Consider the following 17,568-nt stretch of genomic DNA (forward strand, 5'->3'; position numbering starts at 1 on the left):
ACCCTGGGGGACCCCAGTAAGGTTATCCTTGACAGACAGGGCTTACAAGTGTATGGAAGGTGTCCTTTATCCTGCCTGCCTTCACCATTGTCACTAAACTCCGATAGGGGAATCTGCTCTCTCGGACGTGCAATCGCCACCCCTCGCCGCGAGTGGCCTATTAGCGAAAACACCAATGTCATCCAGCAGCTGGGGAGGGAAATTTGGTGGATTTACGGACAATCGCGAGATACATAGTGCTGTGCATCCGGATACCATTTGTAGCTAATCTATCAGCTCTCCTGTTGGCCCTGGTATGCTGCTGGTGGGATCATAGATTAGAATCCCTGGTACTCGAGGACGCATGAAGAATTCAAGGAAACTTTTCTACTACTCGAATAAAATGGAAGTCTAACCTGATAATACAAAGATAAAATAATATGCAACAGGAGGGATTTGCTATAGCTACCACAGCTATATTAAATATTCTGAGCTGTCTTGCAGTGCAGTATGGTTTATATAAGAAGTAGAATAACTTATATTATATCTACACAAAGCACCATGGGACTGGCATATACGGGAGATTCAGTATGAAGGAACTGTTCTTTTTCATGTTCATTTGATACCCAACCCCGGTTGGATATTTCTAACATATGAATTAGGAATTTTGCTCTTCTTCATGCTCCCTGTCTTAACTTTCTAGGCTTTGCTAGGCCTTCCTCTTGGTCTTATCATTGTAGGTTACCATGATGCCCACCTCTTATATGCCGACAAGTAGTATCCGGTGAGAATCGCTAGAAGACCAGCATAACCCAAAGTCATGCAGTGAACTGTGCTCTAAGATACTGTGCTTTTCCTGACCACGCACTGACTTGCTCCAGGAACTGAATAAGATGGGACTCCATCCTGAGGGCGGAGACAAAATCTGGGATAACTTCACTGTAGACAAGGAGGGACCGATACAACATTTTCACAAGCGGCTTTAGGGCTTGGGAACACGAAGAATGAGAGAAGTACTAGTTTCTATGGTTCTATCTAGTTCTTCTGCAAGATCCACTGTTCTCAATCTATGTTTAACAGTCTTAGGAAACCTAAGGTGAACTTACCAACTTCAGCTGTATGAAGCAATGTATCAAAGAAGAAGAGATTACCGCACTAACCACTATCTACCACACAATAAACGAAGTCAGGTTCAAGTACACCCCACTAGAGCTAACGGGAAAGCTATAATCGCTCTTTGCCCGGCTTTCTAGCAGAGCGAAACGCGCCGAGAGGCTTGATAGTCTTGAACCACTCTTCACCAAGGACAAGGTGATCGCGCTTATCCATTGACTGTCTCTTCTCAGCCCACTCCCTCTCCGCAATGGCAAAGCTTTGGACTTCTTTCCCCAGCTATGCGGAACTAATTTCAGCGGCCTCGGCCACATTTTCAAAAGGGAATAGATGGCTGCCCTTTGGTATCACGGCTTCTTTTACCTTCCCCTGCGAGTCTCCTCCACTCCCTCCAATGCCGTGACCACATATTTTGATCCCTTCACGGACCTCATCGAGTCGAAGATAGCTTTTCTCTCCCAGAACCCATATCATCGACGGTCGAAGGGTTGGAAGACGAAAGAACGTGGCGCGTGGCTCCGGGCAATACATAGGGAAAAAAGCAGCAATGGGGTCCATCTCGGCATGAGTTGAAACGTCAATCTGAATTCGACCGTCTAGTGTGCGTGCAGAGAAGTTTTCACGTATCTGAGCGATCATATCTTGGTACCTAGAAGTAGTTAGAGTCACAGGTGGATTGGCAGGATTACTCCCTTCCAAGGAGATCGGGATACAGATCCGTTGGGAGGTCACGAAATCCAAACTTCGTCGTGCGATCCACACAGCGGGGGTCCATCTTAGGGAACATCTCTTTATAGACTTCCGTAGCAGCTTGACAATTTAGCCAGACGTCCTAACAGTATAATGTAAAATTAATAGCACTTAGGGGGTCGGATCCAAAACCCATGGGTAGAGGGTTCAATTGGATCACCGGATCCAAGAGGATAAGAGTAGTAAAGAGCCGCGGATATAGAAAGACCAAATTAGTTCTAGGTCAGTCGAAGTCATGTTAGACTGTCTCGCATCGGGTCAAGTACACGGAGTTCAAACGTGCATGATGTTTCCTCCGAAACTGTGGCCCAGTCTAACCAGTGGCCGGGGCATCTCGTCACGAAAGTGATTGATCATAAAGAGAAGATCACAAGAATGGTCCATCCAGGAAACTATATTAACAGACCAAAAAAAGGAGTTAAATCCCAGCTCAACAGCTGCCTGGGAATGTCGTGGAACTTACAATCAATACTAAGCTTGTCTTCATTAAAAATAGCGCTCATTCCCATGCTTGCCGCTTCTGCAATCCAGATACTACGAATCTGGAAATTATTTCGCTCGGCGCGTTGTAAAATTTCATTCCACAGCGGCTCATACAATTCCTGTAGTCTGTTTAACACTAGCTAACCTTAGGAGGGGACCACTGCAAGTAATCATGGATATACCTTGGCAAGGCCAACACCGTGGGCGGCAATGATCGTAACGGCCTCTGGAGAGAGCGGCTCTGGTGGGTTTAGAGGCGTATACTGCTTGACATGTAGCCGCAGCACGTCTTCCTGGCGACCAGCAGTACTCCCAGCATATTCCAGAATGTGACAACCAGGTACGATATGCTCGGTGATACGGAAGTTGTTCGAGGACATTTTGTCAAGTTTTAGTGTTGGATGGTTGAATGTGGGTGGGAACAAGAAAGAACAACCAAAGAGCAAAGGCTTTCAGGTAGTATATACTAGTAGAGTCTACTTATACCGATAGTTAGTAAGATCATTGAATGGCCGTAGAAATCCTAGGATGTGACCAGGGTTCGCCCGCAGCATGTGATCTCAAGCACTGGTGTTTACTTCATCAGAGTATGTTAATACCACATAGATAACGTTCAATTCTTCCGTTTCATTTCATCTACGACCCTCCGTCGATATTACTATGCCCACATCGTCGGTACGATGACCTCTTCTGGCCATACAGGAAGCGCAGACGCTCGCGGATTCTTCTCTGGAAGGGAGGGATCTACTAGAACAAGCTGCGGAAATCTAGCAACACACAGATGCTCCAACAGTCGACCCCAGGGATCAATTCCAGTCTTTGTCTCCAAGGGAATGCTACATCCGTTCTTGTCTTAACCCAGTGGGGGCAACGGGAAGATCCTGGCCTACATGTGGAGTTAGTGGAAGCGCACTTGGTTAATGCCTTGGCGGCCTGTTGACTCCTGATGGTGCTGCGCGTAGACTTACTTGAAAATCACAAGGAAAATGCGTGAACATCGTTGTTCGTTGAGCATGGTCAACATCAGGTTTACTGAAGTCATATAAGATGGCAGCATTCTGATGACCGAACATGCAGTCAGTGAATGGTATCGATCCACGTTGCCAAGCAGTTGGCTGCATCCTGGTGGTCAGAGTTTGACCTTCGTCATACAAATTCCGACCAAACGCGACAGGCTTGAATCTATCCCTAAGATGTATCTATTCCGTCTTCCCTCGGAATGACTGTGCATCAATCAATTACTCACTCCGTATTAGTAACGCTGGACCGAGGCCTGCCGAATCAGGCGCTCTTTCATCAAAATAACCTTCTTAGTTAGGGCTACTGCTGTCATCTGTCAGAGCTGCCTAGAATAATGCACTCAGCCGGTCTTCTTATAACCACCGAAAGTACCGAACTAACATGACGTATGCCCATAACTCCAATGTAGCTCAATAACAGACGCTTGTATAACTCTTCACTCTTCGCGAGTCTCCTTTAGGCGTTACTTTACTAGTATACTTCGTGTAGTTCTTGGTTGCGGAGTGGAAGTTGTCGGATTCTATTCCGAATGTCCAATATTCATATCTAGAGTACTGACAGCCACGGTCCGCCATGTAACCCCAATATAGCATATAAATAGCCACTAACATATTCCGTTCTTAGCAAGTCCTGCGGAGAGGTTGGGCATCGTGTCTCACTCACATTGCAGCCAGACTTGCTCTCATCCATCTCCACAGTCCACTCTACAAGCAAGGGCACCGTCGTCGATATCATGGCTTCCCAAGGGACTTTACCGGAGTTCCACTCCATGCCGGAGAGACAGTATCTGCGTTTCCTATTTTAACTGTATGAACTGCTGCTTGAACATGGCGCTAAGCAAGAGTAATGTCTATAACTACACTTGCAAATATCATCATATTCTCCCTTATATATGTATCAAAAAGTTGTGAATCCCTCAAATGCATCATATCCCCTTGAACCGGCCCCCAGTTGAGCAGGACATAAATCTGTTGATCGCGGTAACACCTCCTCAGATCCTCAACCACCCAACGACAGATTTGCCAATATGCCACTGTTGCACCAGCTAATCACCTGCACCATGAAGCTTTCCAAGACGGGTTGTCTGTGACAATCGAACGGGCCAATGAACCCTGTTGCATGGGCACTGATGAACACCACAATACCATTTCAACCGTGGTGAAACCGAATGTTTCAAATACTGGGTTGGAGGTGCAGACACCTCATCGGCAGAGGACTGGGGGAGACTGAATCGGCGCTTCTAACAGTCGAGCATTTAGCGTTGTCGAGTGAGCAGACTGACCACCTCCTGATGCCCTTTCTCTTGAGCACGTGCGAGTGCCGTCTCGCGATGCTGGTTTTTGCACTCCAGATCAGCACCATATTCAAGCAGGAGCCTAACTGTATCCTGGAATCCATCCTCAGCAGCGATTATCAGTGGTGTGTTGCCATCCTTATCCTCACAGTGTAGAGTAGCACCCCCCTCCAGCAGTAGCCTGATTACATGAACCGCACCCTCATGTCCCTGTAGAACAGTGCACATCACTACTGTAGATCCTTCGTTATCTTTGTGCTCAAGTTCAGCACCCTTTTCAAGTAGTAGCCTGACCACACCCTCGTGTCATCGTTCGGCAGCCCGCATCATTGCTGTACATCCTTCGTTATCTTTGTGCTCGAGATCAGCACCCTTTCCAAGTAATAGTCTGACCATATCCTCACGTCCATGAGTAGTAGCCACTGCTAATCTGGTGTAACCCCGTTTAGATACACACCACAGCTCAGCACCGTTCTCAAGTAGCAGCCTAAGTATACCCTCATGTCCTGTTGTGACAGCATACACCACTGGTGTACTGCCGTGAAAGTTTTTGTGCTTGAGATCAGCACCTTTTTCAAGCAATAGTCTGACCACATCCTCGTGTTCTCTTTTGGCAGCCCATAACACTGGTGTACGGCTGCCTCGATTTTGTTCTTGAAATCAGCGCTTTTTTCAAGCAATAGTCTGACCACTCCCTCATGTCCTTCTATAGCAGCCCATGCTAATGGTGTGTAACCTTCCCCATCTCCGTGGCTAAGGTCAATACCCCTTGCTAGTAGCAGCCTAACGACACCCTCGTTTCCTTTTTTGGCTGCCCATATAACTGGTGTGCGATGATATTCATTATCGACAAGACCAAGACGAGCACCTTTTTCAAGCAGTAGTCCGACCACATCCTCGTGCCCATTCATAGCAGCCCATATCACTGGTGTGCGCCCATACGGATGATCATCATTATCAAGATCAGCGCCATTTTCAAGTAATAGTCTAACCACATCCTTATGCCCTAAAGAAGCGGCATATATCAGTGGTGTATAACCACGCTCATCTGTGCACTCTAGAACAGCACCCTTCTCAAGCAATAATCTCACCACCTCCTCGTGCCCATAGAGAGCGGCATATATCAGTGGTGTCCAACCACGCTCATTTGTGCACTCCAGATCAGCGCCCCTTTTGAGCAGTGCCTCTATGGGTAGTGTATGACCCTTTCGAGAGTACCATCGCAGGGATGAGCTTCCGCCAAACTTGATATTAAATTTGTAGAGCGGATCCACTTGTTGAATATGATAGATTCGGCGACTTGTCATCAAAAAGTATAGAATGTCCTTCTGACTCGATAGGGTTTCGATGATCAGAAGGAGTACTTCATTTGGAAGATTGAGGAGAGACATTGCGAAGACGCAAAGTAGTATAGCAACCGAGAGGCTTTTGCAATATCTATTGACAAGGATTGTCCGCTTTCTTGATTGAAAAACGAAAGATTTATCCAGCGTAGGGTAGATGAAACTTGAAAGGAGAGAGGAGAGGAATGATCTCATCTGAACTCTCCCCGATCACCTGACCAGTATACATACTATGCCGAAGGTGCTGTGCCTTATCATTATGTGCATAACCAGGTATCACAACCAAGCAACGTGTTCAAATGACTACCATAGAGAGCTAAAAGGATAGGCTAAGTGACTCTTACTATATCAAGATAACGAGGATTGCACCTTTGAAGTCTATATGTAATATGCTAATTCTAAAGATAAAATATTCTTGATTTTTAGAAGTAATTCCACATTCATGGGGTCAATAGCGGCGTCAAGAGTGCACTCATGTTAGTTATTCTGGAGCGAGGAGGAGTCCTCACATCTCCCTGCAGAGACGTTCAGGGAAGAGCATCCGGAATCATGGATAACCTCTTGCGACGAGAACTGTTTGCCAAAGGAGACTTTGTGCCGGGTCCGGACGCACCAACCATGGGATTTCTCTCTGATCCGTTCGGAGAAGGTACGAGGAGGTCATTTGCGTAATATGGCTATTATTCGACGGGACTGGCGTCACACGATTGAATGACTGCTGCATGATGTTGGGCTATCCATATGTTGGTTAGAGCAGGGTTGACTTGATGAGGTACAATCGATCATAGCCTCAATTTCAATTTAATGTCAATTAACAGAGTCATAGAATCCGCAGTGATTTCATCGCAGCAATGCCTTTTCTCTGGACGGGTTATACTCAGCCCCAGCCAGTCGCAGTCCCATGCTGACCAACAGCACGACACCGTTTGGACCTTTCCCACGGAGACTGAAGCCGTCGAACCTAGCATTATTGTATTGGACAATAGTGAAAGAATATATCTAATCAACGTGCCTACATATCCTGTCGTACAGCGCTTACGTAGAACTCGGTGATGGCTAATGCATCTACTGCCACCGAAAGAACTCAGGCACGCTGGTGTCCAACCCCAACTCGTCCAGCCAGTTTAAGAAGTCCTCACTGGTTTCAAGAGTATCCACGTTCGGTATTGTCTCATCTTGTTCGTGGGCATTCAAGGACATCCCGATCAAATGGGAACTATCCCCGACTCGATCACTGTTGTTTGGTGCAGGCCGATTGCCTGTGCCGGGTTGTGGTCCATCTGCCATCTGACCACCTGACGGGTAATCCAAAGTATCATCTAAGAGCTTGATCATGGCCTTTGTGACTTCCACACACGCCTGGTGTGTGCTATTGTTCGGTGGGTTAGCACTTTCGAACCAGGAAACAAGTAAGCTTAGATTACGGATGATTCTGGACCTGGGAATGGAACATGGTAGTGGCACCCTGGACACCGTACAGCGATGGAGTTCGGTAGCAACAACGCCTGCCGCCGGGAGAGCATAAAAGAGAAACTAGTTGACCCCGACAGGTTAGAGGATAGGGGATAGACATGGAAACAGGTTACAATGACTTACAATCCACGTGTACTGCTCCCGAATGCTGCCTTCTTGATCACGTTGCCTTGTAAAGTCCGTGACTACCGAGACTATCTGCATGGCCGAGTCTAGAAGATCGGTCATGGCATCGAGACTCTCACTGCAACGAATACGCTCGACTTGAAACACCGTATAGAGGTATTCCAGATGGATAACCAGACTTACTATGGACAGGTGCGGGCCTAGAACCTCCCAGGTGTGCTTGCTGTAGTGAAACTCATTGGGAACCTTATCCCACAATCGCTTACACTCTTGATAAGTAATGCTATAAGCATATTAGTATTCCACGTATTGAGAGAGAAGTCTACGCCGTTCATCTTACTGAAGTTCATTCTGTCTAGAACCAACCGAGTCCCGCCCCAAGGACAGTTCCATCACCTGCTCTCGCAACCTCGCAATCATGTATCGCAGCCGGATGACTGTTGCAGGGCGAAGACCACCGTTGCACGTGCCCCACCCATCCGATGTCAGTTGCCTGACAGCCTTGTCGAGGGAAAGGTTATCCAGGACGAGACTATAGTCATCGAGATCCAAGGGTAGTCCCACGTCGCAGTAATGGTAGGGAAGTCGAGGCGGTCTTCCCAGGAAAGTAGCAAGATTCTTGTCGGTGCGATATGATGCTGCAAAAACCCTCTTGCGGGTCTGCGAGAGAAAGAAGGGAATGGAGGACTCAGGAGAATGTGGACGGTGTAGGCCCATGGCATGGATGCAGGAGACAAGGTCCCCAAATTGGGTGTAAATCTGATGACCTATTCTCTATTAGCCTTGTGCATTGCGCTATAGAGTGCATTGGCATTACTTGTCTCTCCCATTATATTTGATGCCAATACGAAATACGCGTAGTTCAGCCAAACCACCAAGTCATTCACATTGTCGTACTGCCTGCAGATTTCAAGACATGCATGACTTGCAGCTGCCATCTCCATGGTAAAGGCGTCAGAACTGATTTCATCCTTGCCATTCAGAGATAACAACGGGGAGGAAGACGACACGCTGGCACCGAGTCCCGCCATAGCGAAGATGATACCGACAAACTCCCATCGCAGATTCGCACCGGTGAACAAATTGTAAAACCGGTCCGTTGTCATGTTCGCTTCCACCTTGATCGATTGGGTAGCCGTGTTCTGAGTGATCTGGGATCCTAAACCCTCGTGCGGCCATCTCTCCCTGTCCCAGTGATTTCGAAGCAACCTTAAGGGAGTAAGGACAAGAGGAGCTGGGATGACTGTGAACGAGCTTCGATAGTATTTGTCGGTCACTAAATCTTCATAGAGCCTCAGGGGACGCAGAAGCTGCACCAGTCGGGGAAACACGTGAGTGAAGTCGGCACTCCATGCCTTGCGCAGGGTGGATGCATGTGCTGTTTTCGGTGTTGAGAGGCACATATCTTGTTGACCATGGTCAAATGCAGATATAAAGCTGGTGGATCCCAAGTAAGTTGGCTGGGAGGCAGACGTCACGCCCATCTGAGGCCCAGTTGGTGCGATGCTGTCACCCCGGCTGGAAGAGACATCGAAGACCTCATCCTCGCGCGATGGGTTGGCAGGAGAAACGCTGCGAGGTGCCTGTCTCTTCTTCCGTGGTCGAGTTAAAGGGGCCGGATGATAGTAGCACTGGTACTGTCAGTCCGCAACTTACAGGCTCTGGGTTCATGTCCAGATTCAGATCGGAATTGAAAATCAAAGGAGTTTGTACATACCTTAGAACTTAAACCCCTAATATCACATCGTCTACACGTCGGTTGTTGATGGTCACACCGGATTTTGGAGATGCGACACGGCTCACAGGAGACTAGTTTACCATTTTTCCGGACCATGTCCCTAGAAATGTTCTTCATGGTGGTTAGATCTATAATCCAGCATCGCCTTATTCTCGTATTCCCAGCTTGTCGGTGGTGATTATGGTGAAGGAGGTGGAAGAAGAGTCGGAGTTCCTGCCGGTTACTAATCGCAGATTTACTCCGCTCTCGGGACGAACCATATGTTATCTGGGGTTGTATTCCGAGCCCTATCGGAATGAAATAAATACATCACGGATTCATACTAGTTACTTCTTAAGTCTATGAATATGCGGCCAAAATCTTTTGGCTTATTTCTTTCAACCAAATGCCTCCTGATTCCATCTGTCCTTTTCGATTTGATTTCTACTTCCCACCGGTACCAAGCTGCAAGCATAGCGACTTCCGTCAGACACAATGAGCACAGGAGACGATATCGAAGGACAGAAAGTGGCCACATCCAATGAAAGTAAAGGGGATCCACAGCAGTTTCAAACGGTAGTAAGTGCGCATGACGAAGAAGATTTACTTCCTGTGGTAGACGACGTATCCTTCCCAGTATGGTTGATCGCGTTCGTGGGAGCTGCCGAGCGTTTCGCCTGGTATGGGCCGACCACCCCTTTGCACGAGTCTTTCTGTTGATTGACTCTGAAGCTAGACAAGGAATTCTAATCTCAAGCAAAGAATTACATCCAGCATTCTCCTTCCAGCAATATTCCCGGCGTACTGGGCCTGCGCGAAGCGATGGCAACCAATATTGTGAACGCGATGATGGCTGCCGGTTATCTCGCAACGATCCCAGCAGCAGTCATGGCTGATATGTGGTTGGGTCGCTATAGAACTATTCTGGTCTCTGCTCTGTATGATCTTGAGTGAATTGCTACCACGCTCGTCAAGGCTAATCATCAGACAGCGTCCAACTCTGCGGCTCTGCGATTTTGTTCGAGACCTCCTTTCCTCGCGCCGTTCAAGCCGGTGCCGCAGAAGGTGGATTAGCCACCGCTATCGTGCTCATCTCTCCAGGCTCAGGAGGCGTGCGATCCTCCATCGCTCCATTTATCGGTATGTCACAATGGAAGCACCAGTTGCCTGGAGTTGACAACCTCTTCGAGCTGACCGGCCATAGCGGAGCAGTACACTGAAATAAACCCCAAGGTCAAGGTAGTAAAGAACGGACAAAAGTTCATCACAGATCGAGAGCTTACAATCCAATATATCTACAATGTGTACTACTAGTATTTCGTCCCCGTGCCTCGTTTCGACATCTAGCACTGTTGACACCTCGCCCTATGATGGTGAATGTGGGTGGACTGTCGGCCCTGATGACCACAATTCTTGAGAAGTATGTTGGATACTGGGTCGCGTACCTGGTGCCCTTGTGCATGATGGTTCTATCGGTTGTGCCATTGCTGGCGTGGCGACATACGCTCGGTAAGTGATGCCTTACGCCGACGCCAGAGAAATAGATGCCAACTGTTCCCGCGATCAGTCCAACGCCCACCAAGTGGCTCTGTGCTGCCACAAGCCAGTAGAGCAATGGTGTATGGTATACGCGAAGGGGCTTAGATGGACGAGGCCAAGCCAGAAAAACAACAAGAGAAGCACCACCGACAGGTGCCCTGGACCGATACATTCATTGACGAGTTGAAGAGTGGATTACTCGCATGTCGGGTTTTGTACGCCCCCAGTGTGAATATGTCAACTTAAAGGCATGGACAACTGACATGATATCCTCTTTCAGTCTCCTCTTTCCCGTTCATTGGTTGTGCCTGAATCAAACCTTCAATAACCTCATTTCCCAGGCCGGACAGATGGTTAATTCCGGAGTTCCGAACGACACCATCAAGTCACCCAACCCTATTGCCAGCATTATCCTGACTCCAGTGGCCTCAAAGGGTCTATACCTTTCTTGACCCGGCGCAGGATCCGATTCGGGCCCATGGCCCGGATTGCCATGGGATTCCTATTTCTCAACCTCGCTATGGTTTACACCGCGATCCTGCAGAAATTAGTCTACTCCACGGGCCCTTGTTACGACCATCCCCTGAAGTGCCCGGAGTCAGATCATGGCCAGATTCCCAATCAAATCTCCATGTTCCCTGCAAGCACCAATCTACGTCCTCGGTGCAATTGCGGAAATCTTCTGTTTCACCACGGGGACAGAATACGCCTACAAAAAAGCCCCAAAGACGATGAAATCGATGATTCAATCGGTGTGGATGGCCACCGCTGGAGTTGGAGCTTGCCTGGCCATGGCTTTTACGCCAATAACCAAGGACCTTCATCTGGTTATCATGTATTCGTCATTGGCGGGCGTCATGGCCATGACAACGGTTTTGTTCGGGGCATTCTTTGGGAAGCACAATAGAGAGAAGACCCTCCTTCTATGACTAAAGCCACACGAGCGGTTGGTAAACATTGAGGGAATTCTGAAGCTTTACATGAAGGTAGAAAGTGGAGGCAGGTAATGGTTGTGTTTGTTCCTTCTCTCTTTGACAGGGAGGGACACGATTGTACACGGGAAACAATGCAACCGTACTAAGGATAATCTCTATTGAATGCTGTGATTGGTAAGCTAATTAAATTTGGCGTCCCTATTCAACATTAAGGTCAAGAGCGAGTAAATTGAAGACGGATATCTTAGACCCCGGCACTAAAAAATAACATATCCGATCCATTCATAGACAAATGATCCTCCAAGAATCCTCTCACCCATACCAATGGATTTATAAGCAAGGTATGTAGGACTAACCATTCGCCGGATAGTTCAACGGTTGAATATGAGAAGAATCAACATCACACGATTACTAGTTTATAGCGTAGATATTCGTTCCAGATACTAGGTCGGAGGATATGACGTTAGTCTGAGGGAAACATAGATGAATGAATGTAGCCTTGCTTCCACTGAGAGATGTTTTGCAAAAGTTCCAGTCCGGCCTGCTCTTTTCAATTACCTTGAAGCTCATAAGTCCCTTTTCATTGACAGGGCCCGCACCTCTAATATCCGCATCCGCATAAGAGTCTGTGCGTTCATTGCTTAGCTTCCCAGAGTGTCCGAAAAAATAGATGAACCATCAGATATAACAATCTGGACAAGATCATTTGATTCTCAACCTGGTATAGTCTGTATCTCTGCCCAATCGCATATAAGAATGAGTCCCGGTCATTTGGCGCTGCTAGATTCGTAAGAGGGATTCTTGAACTTCAATTATATGCTCCCTTGACGTATACAGTACACAGAAGTCGATAGACACCTCTCTCTCTGAAGTTACAAAGAATGGGTATAAAGTCTCTACAAGCCAAGACTCGCGTGTACAACAATAGAGGATAGTGAAAAATTCTTGTATAGCTCGGGCTCGGGCCTGACAACCCAGACTTCGGAGGATACGAACAAGGCTAATAAGTGTGCTTCAATTATACGAACACAGAACAATTATAGAATGAGTTGAGTGCTTCTAATAAAGAGCGATGATGTAGCACAGGTAAGCCATACAGAGGGAGATCAACTACTTAAACCCAAAACACATTTAAGGGTACACTGAGTAGGTACATTGGCACTCAAGGCCTTCCAGGACAAGGTGCATTGAGGAAAGGTTTAATCTACAAATGAATGAGCTGAGCTCTTAGCTAACAAGGCCCTCCTAACAGGATCAGACAAAACTATAACACTCGATTCGGCATTTGCTGAATGATGGCAAGATGTAGTGTAAATTGTGGAATTACGCTCTGCAGTCACCATCACTGACCTGTCCGACGAGATTAGGTGTTCCATCCCCACATTTACTGGGGCACTTCGCAGGCCCAGGAGCAGTATAGCTTGTTGGAACATAGTTACTAATATCTACAAGGATACCAGGTTCATATCAATTATGAACCCCTGGAATCTTGACCGTGGGACTGGGAGCTCCCATGCCGTCTCCTATGACGGTCAGTTGTGCACAGTTAATGTAAAACTGAGACTGTTCATATGTCCCAGCCTGGTAAAACCCAAAGTGCTCCCCACGCATGAGGTAATTGCCCGGGGGTAGATCTGATAGAAGCTGAAAGTGAAATTCCGAATCGGCAGGCTACCATAAAGATTCGCGCAGTCAATACCGAACTCGTCGATAGACATGTATGTCATGGAGTAAAGCTTGAACCGTCACCTTTGTAGGAGCTTGTTTCAATTCCATCGGTTGCCTGGCTGAGGTATACGGCGAGTGGACATATTCATAAGGCCGGGTGATAACACCGTGGTTGAATCTGATTTGACAGGCCGTGAAGGGTAGTAGCTAGTGCCACCTTGAAGAATTGGCCTTGCGATTTGGCTTCGGAATGCTTCTCGCGGGTGACAGTGCCATCCTCAGCAATTATAGCTCCAAGATCGTAGCTAGCATAGAAGTCTGGGTATCCTAGGTTTCCCCAGTTCGTGCCACCTCCGATGGAGTGGAGGCTAAGCTTTTGACACCGGAAGCATAGATATGCTTGAAGACTACGCGTTATTAGCTGGGGTACAATTTTCGTACCCAGGATCGCCTCATCCACTGGATGTTCCAGCTTGGAATTCCGCGATGAGGTGTAGAGTGCTCGGGCTTAATGTAAGGCGTGCATTCCAGTAGCTGTCGTTCAACTACCCAGCCGGCCAGTCGTATAAATTGTAACACCCCACCCCGATGGGGTATTGGTCATAACCGTAGATATTGACGGCACCCAAGCCAGTTCCCGGAGCATTGTAGCCGTTGTTGTTGGCGTCGTTACTAGTTATAGGGACGACGATACCAGCATCGCGAGCTTTATCGATGAAGTATTGCATGTACTGTCTATCTGGACCCAATGCCTCTCCCTCGAACATGGAGTATTCATTCTCGGCCTGCAGAAGTATCACAGGCCCGCCGTTTGTTATTTGTGCGTCGGCAATGATCTTATACACGTGAGACATGTAGTTATCAATGGCAGCCAAAAATTAGGAGCAGTAGTGCGCAAAATGTCCTTTACTCTCTGCAACCACCCAAGGAGACCGACTTTCTCAAAGGCATCTAGCCACACACTAGGAACAGGATCACGAGATGGAGCATACTCTCCCGCGAGCATAAAGATACGTTCGCACTTGACAAAGAGAGAGTCTGCGTCGTACGTCACAATATCCTGTATGGAAGCAGGTCTCGAAGCTCGTGGGGTGGAAAGTGATGGTAGAGAGAACAGGGGACGCTAGAGCAAGCGCATGCAGTAAATGATGACGCTTCATGTGCTATCCATACATACAGCTTACCCTCGGCTCGAATAAGAATATCATTGAGCAAACGGTTGCCCATGGGCCGGTCCCCACATTATCCCCACAATGTATCTACCGAGGGAGGACACTTTTTACAAGGAAAGATTTTCGGTGGGCTATATAATTGGCCAAGGTGAATGGATCAGATCTCAATTTGGTTTTCATCAACCTTTTCGTGATCGTATCAATATCACTTTAGGGTTGGGCGGCGGCGTTCTCGGACGCCCATTGGTCTATCGCCGCCGCTAATATTCAGTGGCTGCACAGCTGACTTGGCACTCTTTTCTTCCTCTCTCACTGGCCTACCCTAGATGAGATACAATACTCGGCCAACAGAGGAGAGTGGCATGATTGGCTTCTCTGTCTCGAACGATATACTAAGTATCTAGTTCCCTCGCCATATTCACCCACTGAACTGCATACTACCTCCCACTAGCCTCCAGCCTGGTCAGTGGTCAGTTCCACCCCTCAGTTCTCCACATGGGCCACCTGTGCCTCCTTTTCCATGGCTGCTTGTGCACCTTCCGGATCTTCCAGGGCGTGTGGTACGAGCTGGTCGCCGAACAGTTCATCGATCTGCTCCAGAGTGCGCCCTTTGGTCTCTGGATAGAAGAAGTAGTAGCAGAGCATCGCGATGAGATTCAGCGCGAAGAACAGGTAAAAGTACTTGAACCCTACCGAGGACAGAGCGCCTGGTGTGAACTGTGCGAAGATTAAGTTGACCGTCCAATTGGTAAATGTGGTAAGGGCATTGCCGAGCGCGCGGACCTCAACGGGGAAGATTTCTGCAGGGTAGACCTAGGAAATAGTGAGTCAGAATGGGTCCGGCATTGAATGCAGGGGAAAATGCCTACCCAAGAAATGATGCCCAGAGGAGTGTAGAAGAGACTAAATACGAAATTCATGGCGACCATTGACCGCAGCTGATGTGGGTTATTGGGGTTCATGTATTGGGCTTGGACGGCGTTGACGAGCAGAGACGCCCCGAGAAATGCAGCAGAAACAATCAGCGGCTTAACACGTCCAACCTTGTCCACGAGATAGAGACAGATGGTGCAGTACACGATGGAAAGCGCTCCACTGATCCCAATGATCATGAGCGAAGTTTGGTTGTTGTCGATGCCCAAAATCTGGTAAATCCGGGGACCGTAACTAGGATGGTTAGCACTAATCTCAACTTGTCGAGTAATCTGGATACGTACTAATTAATAACATTGATGCCGGAGAGAGGTCCAAATGCCTGCACACCACAACCAAGAATCAATCTACGGCGCCAGGATGGTTTCGTCAAGATTGTCTTCCAAGAGGTATTTCCAGCAGCACGATCGGCCTCGATGACGTCTCGAATCTCGCGGAATTCCAGCTCTATCAGGTCAGGGGAGGAATTTCCTCGAAGCCGTGTAAGGACCACCTTGGCTTCGTCATGTCTGTCCTTCTCCATCAGCCAACGAGGTGACTCATCGAGGAACCAAATGCCGGCAATTAGAATTAGACCGGGTATATTCTGAAAGGCAAGAGGGAATCTCCCTAGAATTGATCAGTATGTTTCGTTGATCTCATTAAGGGGTGAGACGTTACATGCAAATTCCGAAGAGGAAAAGGAGCAACCGTATCCAAGCCACTGAGCAACAAGAAAGCCCCAGCTCAACATCCATTGAAGCAACCCAGAAAGAGTAGCACGCCATTTTGGCTCAGATAACTCAGCCGCGTACATAGGGATCGTAGCTGTGAGCATTCCCACGGCCATTCCAGCAATGAAGCGGCCAATAATAAGCATCGCCATATTCACGGAACCAGCTTGTAATGCGCAGCCGAGACAGGAGATAACGGAACCTGTCAGGATTGTTCGCTTTCGACCTAACCAATCAGCCCAGACCATGTTCACTATTGTACCGAGAATAGCGCCTCCCTGGAATGCTGAAACAATACCACCAGTGACGGTGTCACTGGGGTTGGTGAAGTACTCTTGGAATGTGGGTAGCGAGATCGTGGAGGTAATTATACCGCTATCATAGCCGAAGAGAAAACCTAAAGACGAGCATAAGTATGGCGAATGGGGTTTTGTAGGAACGCTTGACCAACCTCCTACAGCCAAGAAAATGGCGGAGAATAGGGTCTTGAAAGGCAACATGGCGAGATGATAATATCTAGGGCTCAAGATAGTTGAGCTATCTTAAAACAAAACGTAAGGTATCCATAACATACTCAGTGGTCTTATATACCACCGAGGCTATGTCCCCACAAAGGTGTATGCGGAGTATGGCTTTGATGAATTGACGCCTCGTGGGCACAAATGCGGGGATTTACGGAAATTGTTAGCCCGAGCACGTTATAGAGTTCAGCTAGTATGTCAGGCCCAGAGCTATCCTTTACGGTAAAGGTGAAGTGATTCGAAGCAGAGAGTGGAGAGAAAGAGAGCTTGGGATGTTACCTTGCCTCATGGACATGTGGATGGAGTCACGTTTTGCTGTTCATCAACAGGGTCTCGGGAAATAACAAGCCGACAGGAAGTTGGAAGCACTCGAAGGAAAGAGTTTAATTCTAGCTCTGAAATTAGCCCGGATTCTAACCCTACACCTGTCCCAACGAAGTCACCCTCAGCATGGAAGCTAAACGCACTTCAGAACTCACGGCTTTTATAAAGCCCATGGTACTGATAACAGTGAAATCCGTTTTTCCTAAATGCTAGAAGTTTCTGATACACTGGAGAAGCAAGCTGCATTCTGTGCATTCATGTCCTCCAGCAAAGATACACTTCTCACCTTACCTTACCCGGAGTGGACATAAGTAGGTCTTGTGCAGTGGTTCCTCCGTATGTTTGAGGGCGATCATATGGATAAATAGCCCTACTACTGGCGGCCTCGAATATTAGTGTGCTGGCAAATTATTGCTTATGGCGGTTACGATCCGGGTTATAATCCTCCTAATGGAGAATATCTAC

General features: G+C 47.8%; 6 protein-coding genes across 6 annotated transcripts; 1 reads left to right on the forward strand and 5 right to left on the reverse strand.

Moving 5' to 3' along the window:
- Nucleotides 1-1,371: 1,371 nt before the first annotated feature.
- AO090206000087 (uncharacterized protein) lies at nucleotides 1,372-1,867 on the reverse strand (the record flags this gene model as incomplete). The annotated part of the gene is made up of 2 exons (XM_023233216.1): nucleotides 1,372-1,741; nucleotides 1,836-1,867. 2 exons carry the CDS (start codon nucleotides 1,865-1,867, stop codon nucleotides 1,372-1,374), a joined length of 402 nt encoding a protein of 133 aa, XP_023093744.1.
- A 3,197-nt stretch (nucleotides 1,868-5,064) lies between these two features.
- AO090206000090 (ankyrin repeat domain-containing protein) lies at nucleotides 5,065-6,030 on the reverse strand (the record flags this gene model as incomplete). Its single annotated transcript, XM_023233217.1, has 1 exon — nucleotides 5,065-6,030. The coding sequence occupies one exon, from the start codon at nucleotides 6,028-6,030 to the stop codon at nucleotides 5,065-5,067; it is 966 nt and encodes a 321-aa protein (XP_023093745.1).
- A 1,017-nt stretch (nucleotides 6,031-7,047) lies between these two features.
- AO090206000091 (fungal specific transcription factor domain-containing protein) lies at nucleotides 7,048-8,298 on the reverse strand (the record flags this gene model as incomplete). Its single annotated transcript, XM_023233218.1, has 3 exons — nucleotides 7,048-7,216; nucleotides 7,701-7,781; nucleotides 7,922-8,298. 3 exons carry the CDS (start codon nucleotides 8,296-8,298, stop codon nucleotides 7,048-7,050), a joined length of 627 nt encoding a protein of 208 aa, XP_023093746.1.
- Nucleotides 8,299-8,348: 50 nt separating this feature from the next.
- AO090206000092 (uncharacterized protein) lies at nucleotides 8,349-9,065 on the reverse strand (the record flags this gene model as incomplete). The annotated part of the gene is made up of 1 exon (XM_023233219.1): nucleotides 8,349-9,065. One exon carries the CDS (start codon nucleotides 9,063-9,065, stop codon nucleotides 8,349-8,351), a length of 717 nt encoding a protein of 238 aa, XP_023093747.1.
- Nucleotides 9,066-9,793: 728 nt separating this feature from the next.
- On the forward strand, nucleotides 9,794-11,766 carry AO090206000093 (uncharacterized protein; the record flags this gene model as incomplete). The annotated part of the gene is given in 10 exon segments (XM_023233220.1): nucleotides 9,794-10,013; nucleotides 10,056-10,236; nucleotides 10,290-10,509; nucleotides 10,532-10,557; nucleotides 10,569-10,807; nucleotides 10,866-10,915; nucleotides 10,943-11,052; nucleotides 11,118-11,272; nucleotides 11,300-11,387; nucleotides 11,427-11,766. 10 exon segments carry the CDS (start codon nucleotides 9,794-9,796, stop codon nucleotides 11,764-11,766), a joined length of 1,629 nt encoding a protein of 542 aa, XP_023093748.1.
- Nucleotides 11,767-15,095: 3,329 nt separating this feature from the next.
- AO090206000094 (sugar porter family MFS transporter) lies at nucleotides 15,096-16,758 on the reverse strand (the record flags this gene model as incomplete). The annotated part of the gene is made up of 5 exons (XM_001826538.1): nucleotides 15,096-15,425; nucleotides 15,482-15,779; nucleotides 15,830-16,154; nucleotides 16,206-16,655; nucleotides 16,710-16,758. 5 exons carry the CDS (start codon nucleotides 16,756-16,758, stop codon nucleotides 15,096-15,098), a joined length of 1,452 nt encoding a protein of 483 aa, XP_001826590.1.
- Between the last annotated feature and the right edge of the window lie 810 nt (nucleotides 16,759-17,568).

The sequence above is a fragment of the Aspergillus oryzae genome, chromosome 7, assembly GCF_000184455.2.
Source record: "Aspergillus oryzae RIB40 DNA, chromosome 7".
Taxonomy (NCBI): domain Eukaryota; kingdom Fungi; phylum Ascomycota; class Eurotiomycetes; order Eurotiales; family Aspergillaceae; genus Aspergillus; species Aspergillus oryzae.